Consider the following 15,299-nt stretch of genomic DNA (forward strand, 5'->3'; position numbering starts at 1 on the left):
TGCTGCAGCTGGATCACCCCGTGACCACATCGCAAATGCACGCTCAGTATTTAAAGGTTATTAAGCAGCTGGGGTGATGGATTAAAGCTCCAGCTGCAGCGTGAGGCTTTGTGGGTGCAGGCAGGTCCTCGCAGCGTTTCACCAAGCAGCTGCCCTGCGGGGCCACGCGCCTGTTTGCTGAGCAGAGCTTCAAGAGGGGCTTTGCCCTTCTCCGAGGCAGCAGAGAGCACTGGGCCTGCCTGGGCCTGAGTATTTTCCCTGCAAGGGGAAAAAAAATAAAATAAAATAAAAAAAAAAAGCAGTCGATGCTTAAACTCAGCAAGAATAAAATGCTCCTCTGTAATGAAAAAAGGGATGATGCCTCACAAATGGGATTATGGAGATCCCCTCCGGAAAACCAGCCCCAGCAGAGCAAGTCGATACTTAATTATTAGGATCATTTCGCCTGGCACCTTTGCCCATGCAGGGTAGAGATGCAGTAAAAGCAAACACAGGCACTTCTCACCCTCTGCTCCATGCCCTGTGGATCGGCACCAGAGATGCCCCCAGCAACTGTGGGTACCCCACTGTGGGTGCAGCTGGGGCAGCGCCAGCCCCCCCAGGAGCTGGTCCCAACACGCACCCAGCCCCGAGGCCGGGCATCGCTCAGACCTACTCAGCTTCACAGACAGCTCATTTCTGGGTGGCAGGAGGGATTAACCGCCGGGACACGCGGCTGGAGGGGGTGATGGATCCACCCGTGTTCCCAAAACAAGACAAAACACCTTTTGGTGAGCCGTGGTTTTGCCCACGCTCCCAGGTGCTCAGGGTCAGGACTGGGCAAGCAGCTTCACTCCACGAAATGAGTTGTTATTAATGATCCCTTCTGGGCCAAATGGGGAAAAAAAAAAAAAAAAAAAAAGAGAAAAATCAATGAGACTATAAATTCTTGGTCCAGAACACAGCAGCAGTGGCACACCGAGCAGCTCCCTCCCCTGCTTTCAGGTTCCTCCTGGCCAAGGACCAACGCCAGCTCAGAAAGATCCCCCGCAGGCTCCTGTTCAGGAGAAACACTGCAGTGCAGTAGCTGCTGGCCAGGAAAGCAGCCAAGCGAGCGCTTCCCCCGCGGGCACCGGCGAGGCTGGGGGTCCCTCCTGTCCCATCCCGCCACCGCCTTACCCGATGCGCTCCTGCTCCATCTCCTCCATCTTCTCGGCCCGGGCGATGACTCGGTTGATGATTTCCTTCTCCTCGTCCGTCAGCTCCTCGCTCTTACGCGGCCGGTCAGGCTGGCCGCCCCGCGCTGCCCAGCCGGTGGGGAGCCTGGGGGGAGAAGGGAGACAGGGCTTCGTCCACAGATCGTGCACGTGCACACACGTCTGCAACCACACGTGTGTGTGGGCAATAGCCAGGCACCAATCCCCGAGCCCAGGAAGAAGGGGTACGATACCCCGTCCCCCGAGCTCTCTTCTAGCAGGAAGCCTGCAAACAGCCCCCACCCACCAGGTGGAAGCTTTTATTTCCATTTTTGGGGAGATTCATATGGCAACGCTTGTTCCATATGGATAAAACAAATTTCCTTTTCAAAAATATTCTCATTATTTCCATGTAAAGTGTCAACTGATGGTTAATTTTGCACCCTGCTCTCCGCCGTGTAACACGGGGTTTGCCCACGAGCTGCGGTAACAGGGCAATGGCCACAGGAGCGGGTGTTTCTTTGGGTACATTTCATCAAACAGGGGAGTTTTTCCTCTCCTAACATCATTTCCAAAGATCCTTTCACACAGCCTGGGCGTCCGGCAGCTTTAACCTGGTGACACGGTAACATCTGACACTCAGCCTTGCAAATTAGCAGGTATCAATCCTAACAAGGGATGCAAAAGGCAAACTCCCCTCATCTCTCTGCCCATCTAAAGACCTTTCCTGGGCCTTTTTCCCCTGGGCTGAGCAGACCTGCATGGTCTTAAACCTTAAATTCATTAAAACCGTGTGCAACGCTTCCCAAAATTAATTGCTTTTTTTTCTTGCATCCAGAGCAAGGTTTTTCCTGTTCTCTCAAGACCATCAGAGCACAAGGTAAAGAGCAATAAGCCAAAAAAAAAGCGAGATACTTACTGCTCCTTCTCGCTGCTGGGAGGCACAGAGAAAGAGAGGGAACAAGGATTAGGTGAGAGAAGAGACAAGGACAGCTCAGCCCAGGCACAGTCCCTCTCCTTGGACCTCCACTGCTCCTCCAAAGCAGCAAGCTCCAAACACACGAGCTTTGCCCAGCCCCTGCATCATCCAGGCACCCAAAACCAGCACCCGGGGTGCTGCCACCCCCCATCCAGCCGAGACAGAGATCTGCCATGCGGCGGGATAAAGCATCACCCTGCACGGCGGCTGCTTGGAGGGCGTTGGGACAGATGGACGGGGCTTCTCAGGGGGTTGAGGAGGCAATAGGGCAAGATGTCCCTATCCCATTGGCGCAAACCCAATTCCCAACATCCCCAGAGGATGAACCGGGGTGGCTGCACCCACATCACCTCCCACCCCACAGGGACTCTCCTCCCTCCTGCACCCAGCAGCATCCCGCAGCCCCTGGCCCCCTCCTCTCACCTGGCCCGGAGAGACATGGTCCTGTCACCAGGGCACATCCACCGGTCAGAGCTGCCACCCACCACCGTGTCGGTCATCGCTGGCTGCCCAGGGGACGCGGGGAGTGGGTTTGGGCACACTGGTGCTCCACTGACTCGGAGTCAAGCACTGTGCTCCTCTGCCTGTGCTCTCAGAGAGCAGCGATGCTGATGGAGGTAACCCGGTGCTTTCAGCCAGGCTGCAGGGGAAAAAAAAAAAAAAAAAACAACAATCAAACAACAAAAAACACAAAATCACGCTGGGCAGGGCTTTATTTTTGGCTTTAAGAGGAGCGAAACCAGAGACACGGAAGGAATGTCACTTCAGTCACTGTCTTGGTATCATGCATGAGACGCAGGAGCCTACAACCACCACTCTCCCAGGAGGGCAATGCAGCTGCGCTCGGCACGGATGTAATTAATGAGATACCCGACCTCACATTAATTATGAGGCTTCAGAGCTGGGAAGGAAGAGGATGCTTCCATTCTAGAGACAAATCTACAAACTAGGAAACTTTCTCCCCAAAACCCAGCACGCCTCGCTGTCCTCCCCCAACCACATTCCCTCTGGAACAAAACTCCTCCTTTTCCATTTTTGTTTACTAAAGTTCTTGCAAAATGAAACCAGGAGAGACACTGAAGGAGGATGTGGCAACAGGACCTGAACATGACATTCTGTCTACTCATCTCCAACAGATTCATCAAGAAAGGGACCTCTTCAAACCCTTCTCCTTTCAGCAAAACTGACAGCTTTTATTAAAAACCAAATTGATGCAAAATTCAGAGCCCGAGTGCTAGTTTATTCCCATTTTCTGGGGGTGTTTTAACCCTCACCCACCGCCCCTGTTCACTGCATGGGGACGGGGACTGGACAGCAAAGCCCAAGCTGATGCTGACCAGCATCCCCCACAGCACAGGGATGGATCCATCCAGCCCACCATCTCTTCTGGGGGAAAAGCAGTGCTTTTAAACGCCACAGTGTCCCCCAGCCCAGGGCAGGGCAGGATCCAGCCCCCTGCCCGGCCTGTGGGACGCTGCGATGACACCATGAGTCACTGTCCCACCCGCACCTCTCTCAGGAGGCTCCCCGAGAGCAGAGGGTGCAGCTTGTGGGTCCACAGACGGCATCACCCACGAGATCTCACTTTGCAAAGGGAGAAGCTCGGGTCGAGCCTCCCTTTACGGTCAATAAGGTGGAAATAAAAGAGCAAAAGCAATCCATCCACGAAGGGCTTGGCATTGCTGCAGCGCTAATGAGAGTGCAAGGCACCGGGGAGGATACAAATCACCCCTTCATTAGGACACCCTGTTGATGAGGGAAGTTTTTGTGAGCTCAACTATTTCCCATCTGCGGGTTTTTCCCCTCCTGCCCATCTCCTTCCCATAGCACTGAAGCGGGGCCAGCATGGGGCACCCACTGGGACCCCCCCGGCAGCAGCAGCCTCCCACCTGCATTACTCGCAGCCCCTGCATTTGAATTGCTTCCTCCTGCCTGCAGCAGAACTGAAAAAAAAGAAAACCCACAAAAACCCAAACTCCTCTGCAGAGCCCAAATCTGCTGCCCTGGGAAGATGCAGCACAGAAGGGTCCACTCAGCCGCCTGCATCCCGCTGGGTCCCAGCACCGCAACCAGCATCCCAGAGCTGCCAGAGGGTCCCAGCAGGACCAGAGCTCAGCCCAAACCCCACAAACGCACCTTTGCGGGGCACAAAGTAACTCCAGCTCTCAGCAAAACTCCAGCAGAGGCACCGGGGAGGTTGTCCCAAGGAGAAGATGGAGAACGGGAGCTTGTAAAACTGCCCCACTGAAACCACAAACTCCGAGCCATGAAAAAATGTGCAACTATCCCAGAAAGGGGGAAAAATGTAATACCCATCCTCCACTTTGTGCTCTGCAATATTGCAGGGGTTTCTCCATCACTCTCTGAAGAGTCAGCGGAGATTTGAGGCTCACCTTTGCTTCACTGCTAACTTCCAAAAATACATATATATATAAAAAAAAAAAACCCAAAAGAAACGAAGCACGTGGGGTAATTAGTGCTCTGCCGGTTTCATACATTCCTGTGCCAAACCAATAGGCTCTGATTGACAAGGTCAGTTAAACAAGCAAATTGTTCATTTAAGTCCCCACCATCACCACCTGCAGTGCAGCAGCAAATTGCTGCCGGGGCCGGAGGGTCCCACCGTGGCTGGGAGTGGGGGGTCTCGTGGGGCTGGACATAGATTTAATGGGGTGCCCTGGGGGGAAGGGCAGTGCCGTGCCACCAACACCTATTTTTGGGGCGATGCAGGTGAATAAGGGACTTGCCCAAGGTCATGCGGTGCAGGAGCAGCCGCCCCAACCCCACAAATAGGGGAAAAAATCACTGTTTTTTCCTAGCGAAGAGGGTAGAGGGAGAACTGGCACTTCAGCCAGTGGGGAGGAAAACTCCTGCTCTGGACTAGAACTTTCTGCTAATAATAGAGAGGCCGCGGGTGTTTCGCTTTGTTGCGGATGGAGAAGAGCCCAGGGATGGCTCCTGGAGGAATACACAAGCCTTTCCCTCCCCTTATAAATAATAGATTTTTGAAGATCTGCTTTGCATGACTTCCAGCAACTACTCTTGCTTGTCCTAATGCCTGGTTCTGCATTTTTAGCGCACGGTAAAGAACGGAATAACAGCTTACAATGGCTTTTTCCCCCCACCAAATCCTTGCTCACAAGCAAAAAGATGTGGCAAACCAAGTCGCGATCGATGGGATGCAGCAGCATTTAGTTAATGAAATGGAAATATCCCATCCTAGGAGGATGCCAAGACCTTCCAGGGTTTGGCTGTCCCCAAAGGGTCCCAGGACCTGCCCCCGCCCAGGTCTGCGAGGAGCCCTCTCGTCCCTACGCGACGTCGGCTGCTCGAGATTCCCCGATCGCAGGCGGAGGCTGGGCGGCAGCTCCCGCCAGCGCGTCCCGGGCAGAGCCAGGAATAGAAGCGAGGTCTTAATTTCTGGCCTTAAGGAAGAGCCACATGACTCTAATCACGCTGCTCCATTACTTCTGTATGACGGGGCCCATGAATTTGATCATGCCTTAATAAAAAGGGATTGAACGCCTTCCGTGAATCACTCTGCCTCTCCCTGAGCCACCTCTCGCTCCGAGCCAAGAGGTGCCGATTCACGGGCCCATCGCCAGCACCCAAAGTCCGGCAGATGCAGTGTCAGCAGCCAGCAGGTCCCCGTCACCTTCCACCAGCCCTGGGTGGGCAGGGAAAGGCGGCACGAGCCCCACAGCACGAGCCCATCCTGCCCCATGGGCACCAGGAGGGACATGGGGCTTCTGGTGCCCGGGGCAGGACCTGAAGCCACTGGTGCCACCCACCCCACCACCCCCCCCTCCCCGGGCATCTGCAAAGAGAGACAGTTACAGGGCTGCCCAAACACCCTGGTTTAGCCAGCTGGAAATAACATAGCCGGGTAGAAAACAGAAGATTCAGTATTTTAAAGACTCCCAGTGCAATAATCAGGTTTTTACAGTGAGCTCAACATTTCACACTTGGCGGTGCCTGCAGAGATCGTCTCCACCAGCAAAGACACTGACACAGGCAACCTATTTCTCCAGCCTTCTCAGCTCTGCAATGCAGCTTTCTTAAATATTGAATAAGTCTGCTGCTCTACACCACCTGCCAGTGCCAATGATGAGGTAATTTTTGCATTGACAAAGCCTAATGTGATTAATCTGGTTTGAAAGAGTAGGTTTTAGAGCCCGTCCATTCACTCAGTGAAACACACTTGCAGACAGAGCATCGGTGGCAGCTTGTTATTCACTGCCAGTAGCCAGACCCCAAACAAATAACCCAAACTGCTGCTCGGATGCCAAGTGAGAGATTATTTCTGCGTGTCATCACCAAACGGGAGGTTTTGAACTCAAACAGATTCAAACACCATCCTCCATCAGGCTGACGGGGTTTTCACGCCAGCTCCGCGGCCAGCCTGAGCACGGGAGCTGATTTACGCTCCCCGGCTGGATGGTGGAGCCAGGGATGGGGAGGGAAAAATAGGGTACGAGCCTGATGGGGCTCTCCAGCCCCACGCCCAGGGAGAAGGGGTATTTTGGGGTGACAAGAACCCAGTAGGAACCCCTCCAAGCCGAGCGGTGAGAAGAGCAAATGCAGTGGCCAGGAACCGTCCCTCCCCGCTGCTCAGCGCACACACGCGTCCCCAAACACCGTTTTTAGCTGGAGTTCTCTCCCAGCTCACAGTGACATTCGCCACCACCTCACAAGTCCATTGGGGCCAGATCCTCCACGCCTGGCACCCAGGAACGCTGTGCAAACCCCAGGGGACTCCAGGTCCTTGGTACAGACATTGCACACCCCGTGTCCACCTCTGCCCTGAGCATCTCACAACATCTGAGCTCTTCCTTTCCCAAAAAAAAGAGTTTGCCCAGTGCAGGAGCCACGCACACCCCACGGCATCCCCTATGGCATACGTGCACGGCTATTAGGGGTCACACAGAGCTGCCCGAGCAGACAGCAGGGTGCTCACTCCCCTCCACGGTCAGGCAGGATTTGGTACTACTGGATTTACCTGCGGCGGGCGGTGGGGGGGGAAGGTGTAAATAGCCCCAAAAAAGCTGCCAAAGCAGCTGTGTAATGCTGCAAAACAATCAGATGGAGGGGCAGGAGGGCAGCTCAGCCCCGCTGGGTCCCCTGCACCGAAACGCCCTCAAATCCTGATGTCCCTGGGCAGCCAGTCTCCACGCTTTGTCTCATCTCAGATGCAAATCATTTGAGAAAGTTCGGGCAAAATTGGGAAGCTGCTTTATGGATCGCACTTCAGGAAACAGCCCACGTTCGAGACTTTCCTTTAAAAAAAGAAAGGAGAGAGGCAGACCTCAGCTGGCAGAAACGCGTGGAAGCAGCAAATTGAAGCTGCTCAGCCTGGAGACACCCGCGGCCACCGGACAGGTCTGGCATCGGGGCACGGGACAGCGGGACAGTCACCCCGCGTCTCCAGGTGAAGCATCGAGTGACCCACAGCCGTGGCAGCACGTCCTGCCCGTGCTCCCGCCGTTTGGGACCCACGCGCCCCAAACACCCAGAAATGCTGCTCCAGGGCGAGGTGGGACCAGACCCCAAGGTAGAGAGCCCTCCAACCACACTGCAGCAAAGTGAGGAAATTCAGCTTTTGGGAAATGCAGCTTCTGGGAAAGACTCAGAACCAGCGAGTCCTAAACCCGGGGCCATTGCATCCTTCGGCCCCATGCCAGACCCTTACAGGGAACAGAGGCCCTGCAATTTCCCAGACACTAGGTGGTTAATTAAGGCTAAACGTGGCTCTGCAGATAATGGCTGCAGTTCACAGGTGACATCGACCCACACATCAGAGGTGAACAAGAAACACAAAGCAACGAAAGTCCTGGCCATGCTCTGGTGCCCTGACCCCATGGCTGCCCCCCGCAAGCCCACCCGCAGCACCCACCCAGCCCCACGGCACCCACCCAGCCCCACGGCACACAGGGACAGGACCTGGCACGTTGCATTTGGCCACGCGGGAGCCCATGGGGCTGCTCCTGCCTCTGCCACCCTCCAGCCAAATCCCCACCACAGCCCAGCCCAGAGCAACAGGGCTGGGAGCCCTCCCGAATGCCAACACCTTTGGTTTGTCCAATGCCTCTGCTGCCTTTAAACTCACATAAGGTGCTGAGAGATGCCTTTTTTTTCCCCTCCCCTTAATTCCCAGCTCCCCGTCATCCTCCCCAGATCCATCCCAAGGCAGCTGAGCAGCAGCGCACAGTCAATTGTATTTAAGCAGCACGTTGACATTTCCTCCAGCAGCTCCTTCTCCAACCGAACACTGTTATGATGCTGTCACGAGGATTTACTCCCGTTGATTAATTGCATGAAAGACAATGGTGATAAAAAAAAGATAGCTTCTGGGTTTATATGACTTACCCATGGCTGCTGGAGCTGGGGGTCCCCGGCCAGGCGATGCCCGAGCGCACCCCAAGCCTACCCAGGGCAATTAAACGCCGCGGCAGCGTTGCCATCGCTCCTCTCGCCGTGGCAGAGCTGCTCTGAAGGCTGCTTAGCAACAGATCGCTGCACATCGAGCGGGCACGCTGCCCTCGATTCGGGCACCGCTGGGGACCGGGCATGTGGCCGAAGCCACCGGGCTGAACCAGCCCCACCTGGGATGCGGGCGCAGGGACCCCCACGCGACAGCGGCGGCAGCTGAAGGAAGTTGAGCGACGTGAAAAGGTTGGGAAGCGCCCGCCAGCCCGGCGATGCAAAGCGTGCTCGGAGGCAGCAGCAGGTCCTGCTCACTGCCAGGGGAGGTTTCCCAAAGGCAGCAACAGTCCCCGTGAGATGCCCCCGCGGTAGGTGAGGAACACGGCGTCGCGCTGTGCCACAGGAGCGATAGCCGGGGGTGGGCGCAGGCCCCATCCCCAGACCACGACCCTGAGGGGAGGATGCTCAGGGCTGCAAACCTGCCCTCCTTGGTGCCCAGCTAGGGCAGAGGAGCCACAGGGAGCCAGGCACCCCACCATAAGCCTGGGCAGAGCAGGGGGACCCCCCAGCACTGCAGCCTGACCCTCCCCAAGAGCCACAGGGAGCCCAGGCACTGGCAGAGAGGAGCAGCAGCCACCCAGCTCAGCATCTGCACCACCCTGGGAGATGCTGGGCTCCCAACATCCCCCGTCGCTCAAGGCAGCTCCTTTCTCTCCCCACACGTCCTCGTTAAGCATCTGGTTTCACCCAGCCAGACCTGCCCCCCCATCACTGAGGCATCAGGCCCAAACCGGAGAGCCCATACCCACCTCCCTGAGCTGGAGGAGAGTGATGCTGCTCAGACCCATGCAGGTGCAGGCAGGGATAGAGCCAGGGCATCCTCCAGCACCTTATAAACCATCACGTTAGCCCCAGCCACTCCCCAGTCTCCAGCTTAATGGGGGAATTAATCAGGCTGGCCTTGGGGGGCACTACCTCCAGGAGCAGAGCCCTCCTCCCTGCCCAGACGATGAGTGCTCAGCTGGGACCACCTGGAGCAATTCGTTACTTCTCATCACTAATTGGCAATGACTGCAGTGACATCGTCACCTGTCTGCAGGCTGGAGGAGGGCACTGGGCTGGGCCCACCAGTAGCGCTGGCGAGCCGGTCACCACTGCCAGCACAGCCATCGGGACCTGCAGCAGGCACGGAGGACCATCGCGTTTTCAGGTCCCAGAGAAAGTCCCTCAAAACTTAAACACAAAAAGAGGCTCCAGAGCCAAGGCCCCTCACCCTTCCTCAGCAGTTTTTCTCCTCTCGCCCTTTTTAAAACCCTTTAACACCAGCACACACGTACCCACGCGGCCACGGCGGCGCAGCAGAGTCCCGCAATGAGCTCCCAGGTTTCACCCTCGCTGCAAAGGGTGCTCCACACACAAAAAATGTGCTTTTTCCACATTCAGCATGCTTTTTGGCTCTCCTCAGGAGCCAGGGCAGTGCAAAAGCAAGGCTGTGAAGGAGGAGCGAGCAGACCAGCAGGCTGGAGCCAGTGCCGAGCAGGGGATGGTATTTGCACCCAGGTGGGTCGCTCCTAACAGGGTTGGGGGGTCTGATGTGGGGGGGGCTGTGCTGGAAGCTCACCCCACAGACCAGGCACACAGGTGACGGCAAACAGCTCCCACCGCAGCGCCTGGATACGGCACAGCCCGCCCGGCTGCGGGGCTGCTGCGGACGAGCATCACCCCCCACAACGCTGCCCTCCTGGGGGATGCCCAAAGCGCCCACAGGATGCTACAGCAACCCCCAAATTCACCCCGTGGGGCTCAGACCCACAGCTCCACGTCTCCCGGGTTGATCCCCACGGAAGGGCTGAACGCAGATCTCCTGAGTCAGCCCCTCCAGCAAAAGGGAGCAGCTCCCTAAATCCCTACCAGATGAATGATGCATTATCAAATAAAGCCCAGTACCACAACATTAACAATATTTATTTTCAGGCTAAGCTGCAGCCTGGGCTTTTGATACCAGTAATTAAAGCAAATGGTTCATCTGTTATCATCTTTGCATCCCTGGAGCCAACTGTCCGCGTTTTGAAGCCCTGTGTTATCTTTTTTTATTGCAGCCTCCCGGGAAGCAGGGGGGGATCAGGCTGATCCACGCACACTTTTTAGATCCCAGGAGCAGTGTAGCATGGACCGAGCCTAAAGCCAAGCCACGTTCCAGGCAGCCACCTTGCTTGGAGTGTAATGAAGAAGTGTTAATTGCTCAAAGACAAATTGCTGCTCTGGTTTATACCTGAAACCGGAATTAATAGAAAGACACCAGCAAAGACAATCAGGTCCCCTCTCTGAAACCAGCCGTCCCTGGGAACAGCAGTATTAGCAGTCTCAGCCTATTTTCCGAGGTGGCTGGTTTCAGGCTATGACTCCAAACAGCTTTTAACCCCGTTTTCAACACTTTTGTCCTGGGAAAGGCGCAGAGAAGGCACCTGCTCAAGCCCTTGAGCCAGCCCTGAGCGGGGCAGCGATGCCCTTTCGCAGGCCGAAACGGGAGCAGAAAACCCAGAGCAGCCTCGCAGGGTGCCCAGGACGGTCCCTGCACCCCACCTCTGCCAGGCACCCAGGGATGGGGCTCAGCTCCTGCTCCCACGGCAGCTCTCCCTGTTCCCACTCCGGGAAAAGGATCAAGAAAAAATTTTAGGGGCTTAAACACCCCCGAAGCACCCAACACGCTCCAAAGTTGCCCGCCACACCGCAAAGTCCAGAAGCAAGGACCAGAGCAACGCTCCCCCTGCAAGAAGGTGCCCGAGGGGCGATGCCAACCCCACGCACCACCCGGGCACCAGCTCCGGCCGTGGGGGGGTCACCCCCCACCCGCGCAGCTCCGGGACGCTGCAACTTCCCCCGGCCGGACGAGCTGGGTGATGGGGATTTGCCTTTAGCCGAGCATCCCCCGACCCCTGCCCCTCCGGAGCGGGGACACCCCGCTCCCCCCCCACCCAGCCCGGGGGGAGAGAAGCGGCGAGACACCCCCCCGCCCCGCGGCTGCCGCTCTCCCCGCTCGCTCCAGCGCCGTGGGGGACCCCCGATCCCCCCTTACCTGGGCCGGGGTCCCGCCGGGCCGGGGACCGCGGCGCCGCCAGCCTCTCCCCCCCTCGCTGGGCTGGGCTCTGCTGGGCCGGGCTCAGCTAGGCTGGGCGCAGCACGGCTCCACCGGCAGCACTGCGGAGCGGCGTGGGGGCGGCGCGGGGAGGGGACACGGCCGGGGACCGCCCCGGGGCGCAGCCCCTTTGCAAAGCGGGGCGGGACCCCCGGGACCCCCCCCACCCGCCTTCGGCTCCCGCAGCGAGCTGCGGGGGGGTTGGAGGCAGCCGCACTCGCCCTCTGCCCTGCCCCAGCCCCTCGCCATCCCCCCCCCCGCCTCCCATCCCCTCCCTCCCCATCCTTGGGGGACACAGCAGGTTTTGGCGCACACCGCCCCCCTCCCTGGGAAAAACTGGGCTTTGGGCATGTCCCCCAGCCCTGCCCGACGCCCCCCCAGCTGCCTGCGCCAGCACCTCCCCACCCACACGTGGGGGCCCGAAGTGGGGCAGACGCTTCTTTCAACATCAGCCAAAACCTGGGGGAGCTGCCTGACCCCCCCTGGGCTGCCCCTCACCGGGGTTTTGGCCCCGTGCACTGGGGTTTAAGCAGCACAGGGGATCCCACAACCTGGTAGCTCTTGCACAGATTGACCCTAAACCCCAGCCTGAGCCCTACTCAGGAGTGGGGAACATGCTGCCTCTGGCCAAGCTCTACGGGGGCTTTAGCACTGCCCGGAGCTCCAGGAGAGCTCCCATCCTGCCCACAGCACCAGTCATGGCAGGGAACTGGGAAAGCGGGTGATTTAGGGCACAGCGGGAACCCGGTCCCCGAGCTGAGGTACCCATGGCCTCATAAACTGAGAGGGGCTGCAGCCTGAACCCACCCTCAGGCACCACCTTGCACCCCCCGGCCAGAGATCCCCAACCTCCCTCCTGCTGCAGCACTGGGAGAGGGCTCGGCCCACGGCCTGGAGCGAGCTAGAGCCGGGCTGGGACAGAGCCCAGCTCACCAACACGCTTTCCTGCCAAGTTCATCAGCTCCAGCAGCTCCGTTTTACCCACTCTCGATATTGCAGGGGGGACCCGTTACACCCTCAGGCTTTCATGACTTCCCAAAAGATCTGCCAGTTGCTCCTGCATCATCTCCCGCCAGGTGAAGCGAGGAGGATGGATCATCTGCGGGCAGGAGGGGATGGAAATCAGGGCTGGCCTGATGCCTTGGCACAAGCGGCTGAGGAGGGAAAGTTAATTAAAAAGTTTGATAAAAGGATGCTGCGAGATGAAGCCGAAGGGGTGAAACATGGCTCTGGGATTCCTTGGCGAGCAGGAGGAGACCAACAGGTTTTGAGCAACGCTCAGCCATGGCCAAGGATGCGATGCCTGAGCCAGGGAGGGAAGGAACGTGTCTCATTCCTATAGCTGGATTTCACCACTTTTATATAAAAGATTTTTAACCAGCTGCAGGTAAGCCTTTCATGAAAATCCTACTTTTTTTTGGATTTAAAAAGAAATCCCCAAAGAGACAGAAATCCTTGAAGGATGGAGCATGTTTCTGCCTTCAGCAAGGGAAGTATTCCACCACTCGAGGCTGAATGTTGATTGGCATTCATCTAGATGCTTGATGGACACCTTCTCTTCCAGGCTCAACTATGTATTTTTATTTAGTGAAAGAATGCCTCGCTTATGCAAAGTAGTTGGAGAGACAAGCACAGTACTTTCAAGCTGATCTGTCTTGACACCTTCCTTGGAGATTCACAAAAAGAAACAGCATGTGCAGAAATTTGAAAATCAGATTTAAAACCCGCTTTCCAAAAAGGAAAAAAGCAACACCTGCAATTCTCTGTTCTGAATACCTGGCACTTTCACTCCCCTTTTTTAGCCCATCTTCTAAAAATAAAAGAGCGGGTTTGATTTTTGTCGAATTATAAATACATCTTGGCAGTCTGGCATCTCCTGCAGCAGATCAAAGCATGGGAGTTTTATTTATTTATTTCCTCTCAGGTTTATTTTTATGTTCGCCAGCCCTCTAATTCTCAAAGATTTGTTATATTTCCCCTTGTGATCCGACTCAGCACGCAGCAAAACGCTCAGTGCAACCCCAGAGCCATCCTGCCCGGAGGCTCGGATGGAGCCCGTCTGCAGTGCTTGGCCGCAGCACCGCGCACCGGCAGCTCCTGCCTGCACGCTCAAGTTCAAGTGCAGAGGCAAAAATCCTGGAGGTTATGAGGGCAGCGCATCATTCCCTGCTCAAGGTTGGAGAAGCTCAGGCTGGATGCACCCGGGGCACCGCTGCATTGAGCGAGCCTCCGTCCTGTGGTACCTACGGCCTTGGGTCATTACTATCGGCGACCCCACTGATTTCAGTGGGAATAACTGAGGAATAAAACCAAGTTCATGGCTACAGACAGCCCCAGGCATCAAATCAGCACCAGAACCAGAACTGGAAGTGGCGGGGCTGGGCTCTGCCTCACCTCCAGCCTTCTCCTGTCCTTGGCTGCAGGGGATGGAGCCAGAGATGGAGTCAGGGATGGAGCTGGGGATGGAGCCAAGGATGGAGCTGGGATGGAGCTGAGGATGGAGCCAAGGATGGAACCAGGAATGGAGCTGAGAATGGAGCTGGGGATGGAGCCAGGGATGGAGCTGGGATGGAGCTGAGGATGGAGCTGGTGATGGAGTCAGGGATGGAGCCAAGGATAGAGCTGGGATGGAGCCAGGAATGGAGCCAGGAATGGAGCTCTTTCCCATGGGAAGCATGGCCGCACAAGCACAGCCTGATGGCAGGGCACTGAAAACGCGTCTGCACCTGCAAATTAAATCATCAAAAGCGCGGCACGTGCCTTACTGCTGACTCAGCTATTGCCGCCCTTGCACTGCTGCTCAGATGCTCGGGGAGGAAACCTCTCCCCTTATTTTATAGCCCAATTAGTCGCATCTAATTGAAGTGCTGGACAGGAGATTGGGAGCGGTGAGCCAGTGCCAGGCTGGGGTTATCCCTCTGATGTCTGCAGAGTCAGGCAGTCCAATGGAAAAAGGAATATGAGCTTTATAAAACATTTTTTCTTCACTGTTTTTAATTAGGATTAAAAGCGTTCCAGTGGAAATCTATAAACTCTCAGAGCTCGAGCACACAAAAGCTCTGAATAACAGCTGCCGTCGCTGACTCCAATCAAGGGGAAAATAAACCAGGAGCACGTCAAGCCCTCCCCTCACAGCCGCAGCTCCAAGCGGTCGCATGAGTTAAATTAAAATGATTGATGGTGGCTTGGGTGCCCAGGAGAGCATTTTTCGCTTCTGTAAATCACTGAAAGCCGAGCTGCTGCCCCCCAAGCCCGCCTGGCCACAGATCCCGACGGATGCCCCCAGGAGCTCCCTGGGACACGACAGCAAGAAACACGCACCGGCTGCATCGTAACTCACCGCCGACCGCCTTGGCACGTGCTCCCCACCGCACTCGACCCAAGCGCTTTAGTGCTGACTTAATTATTTGACATGCAAGAGAGATGGGACAGGACCCACCGTCTGACACCTGAAATCCATAACCAGCTGCCCAGCGCAGCCAGCGCAGCTCCTCTCCGTTAAATGATGGTTTGGAGAAAGAGGTGGAGGAGAGAAGAGGGAGAGGAGGATGGAGGAGGGGGTGATGGGCACCAGCCTGAGCTCTCC

General features: G+C 56.6%; 1 protein-coding gene across 5 annotated transcripts in view; it reads right to left on the bottom strand.

Annotated features, from left to right (window-relative positions):
* The window catches only part of RPH3A (rabphilin 3A), a 35,944-nt gene extending 24,174 nt beyond the window's left edge, over positions 1-11,770 (bottom strand). For 4 of the 5 annotated variants that reach the window (XM_074844288.1, XM_074844287.1, XM_074844286.1 and 1 more), the window contains exons 1-4: positions 11,654-11,770; positions 2,578-2,794; positions 2,095-2,109; positions 1,159-1,302 (exon numbers count right to left, since the gene is read on the bottom strand). In XM_074844288.1, the coding sequence (XP_074700389.1) occupies positions 1,159-1,302; positions 2,095-2,109; positions 2,578-2,654 (236 nt within the window). In that variant the 5' untranslated portion in view covers positions 2,655-2,794; positions 11,654-11,770. Of the gene's footprint in view, positions 1-1,158; positions 1,303-2,094; positions 2,110-2,577; positions 2,795-9,386; positions 9,573-11,653 lie in introns of those variants that run through there. The other variant, XM_074844285.1, reaches the window with a different exon arrangement.
* Positions 11,771-15,299: the final 3,529 nt, after the last annotated feature.

The sequence above is a fragment of the Strix aluco genome, chromosome 18, assembly GCF_031877795.1.
Source record: "Strix aluco isolate bStrAlu1 chromosome 18, bStrAlu1.hap1, whole genome shotgun sequence".
NCBI classification, from domain to species: Eukaryota; Metazoa; Chordata; class Aves; order Strigiformes; family Strigidae; genus Strix; species Strix aluco.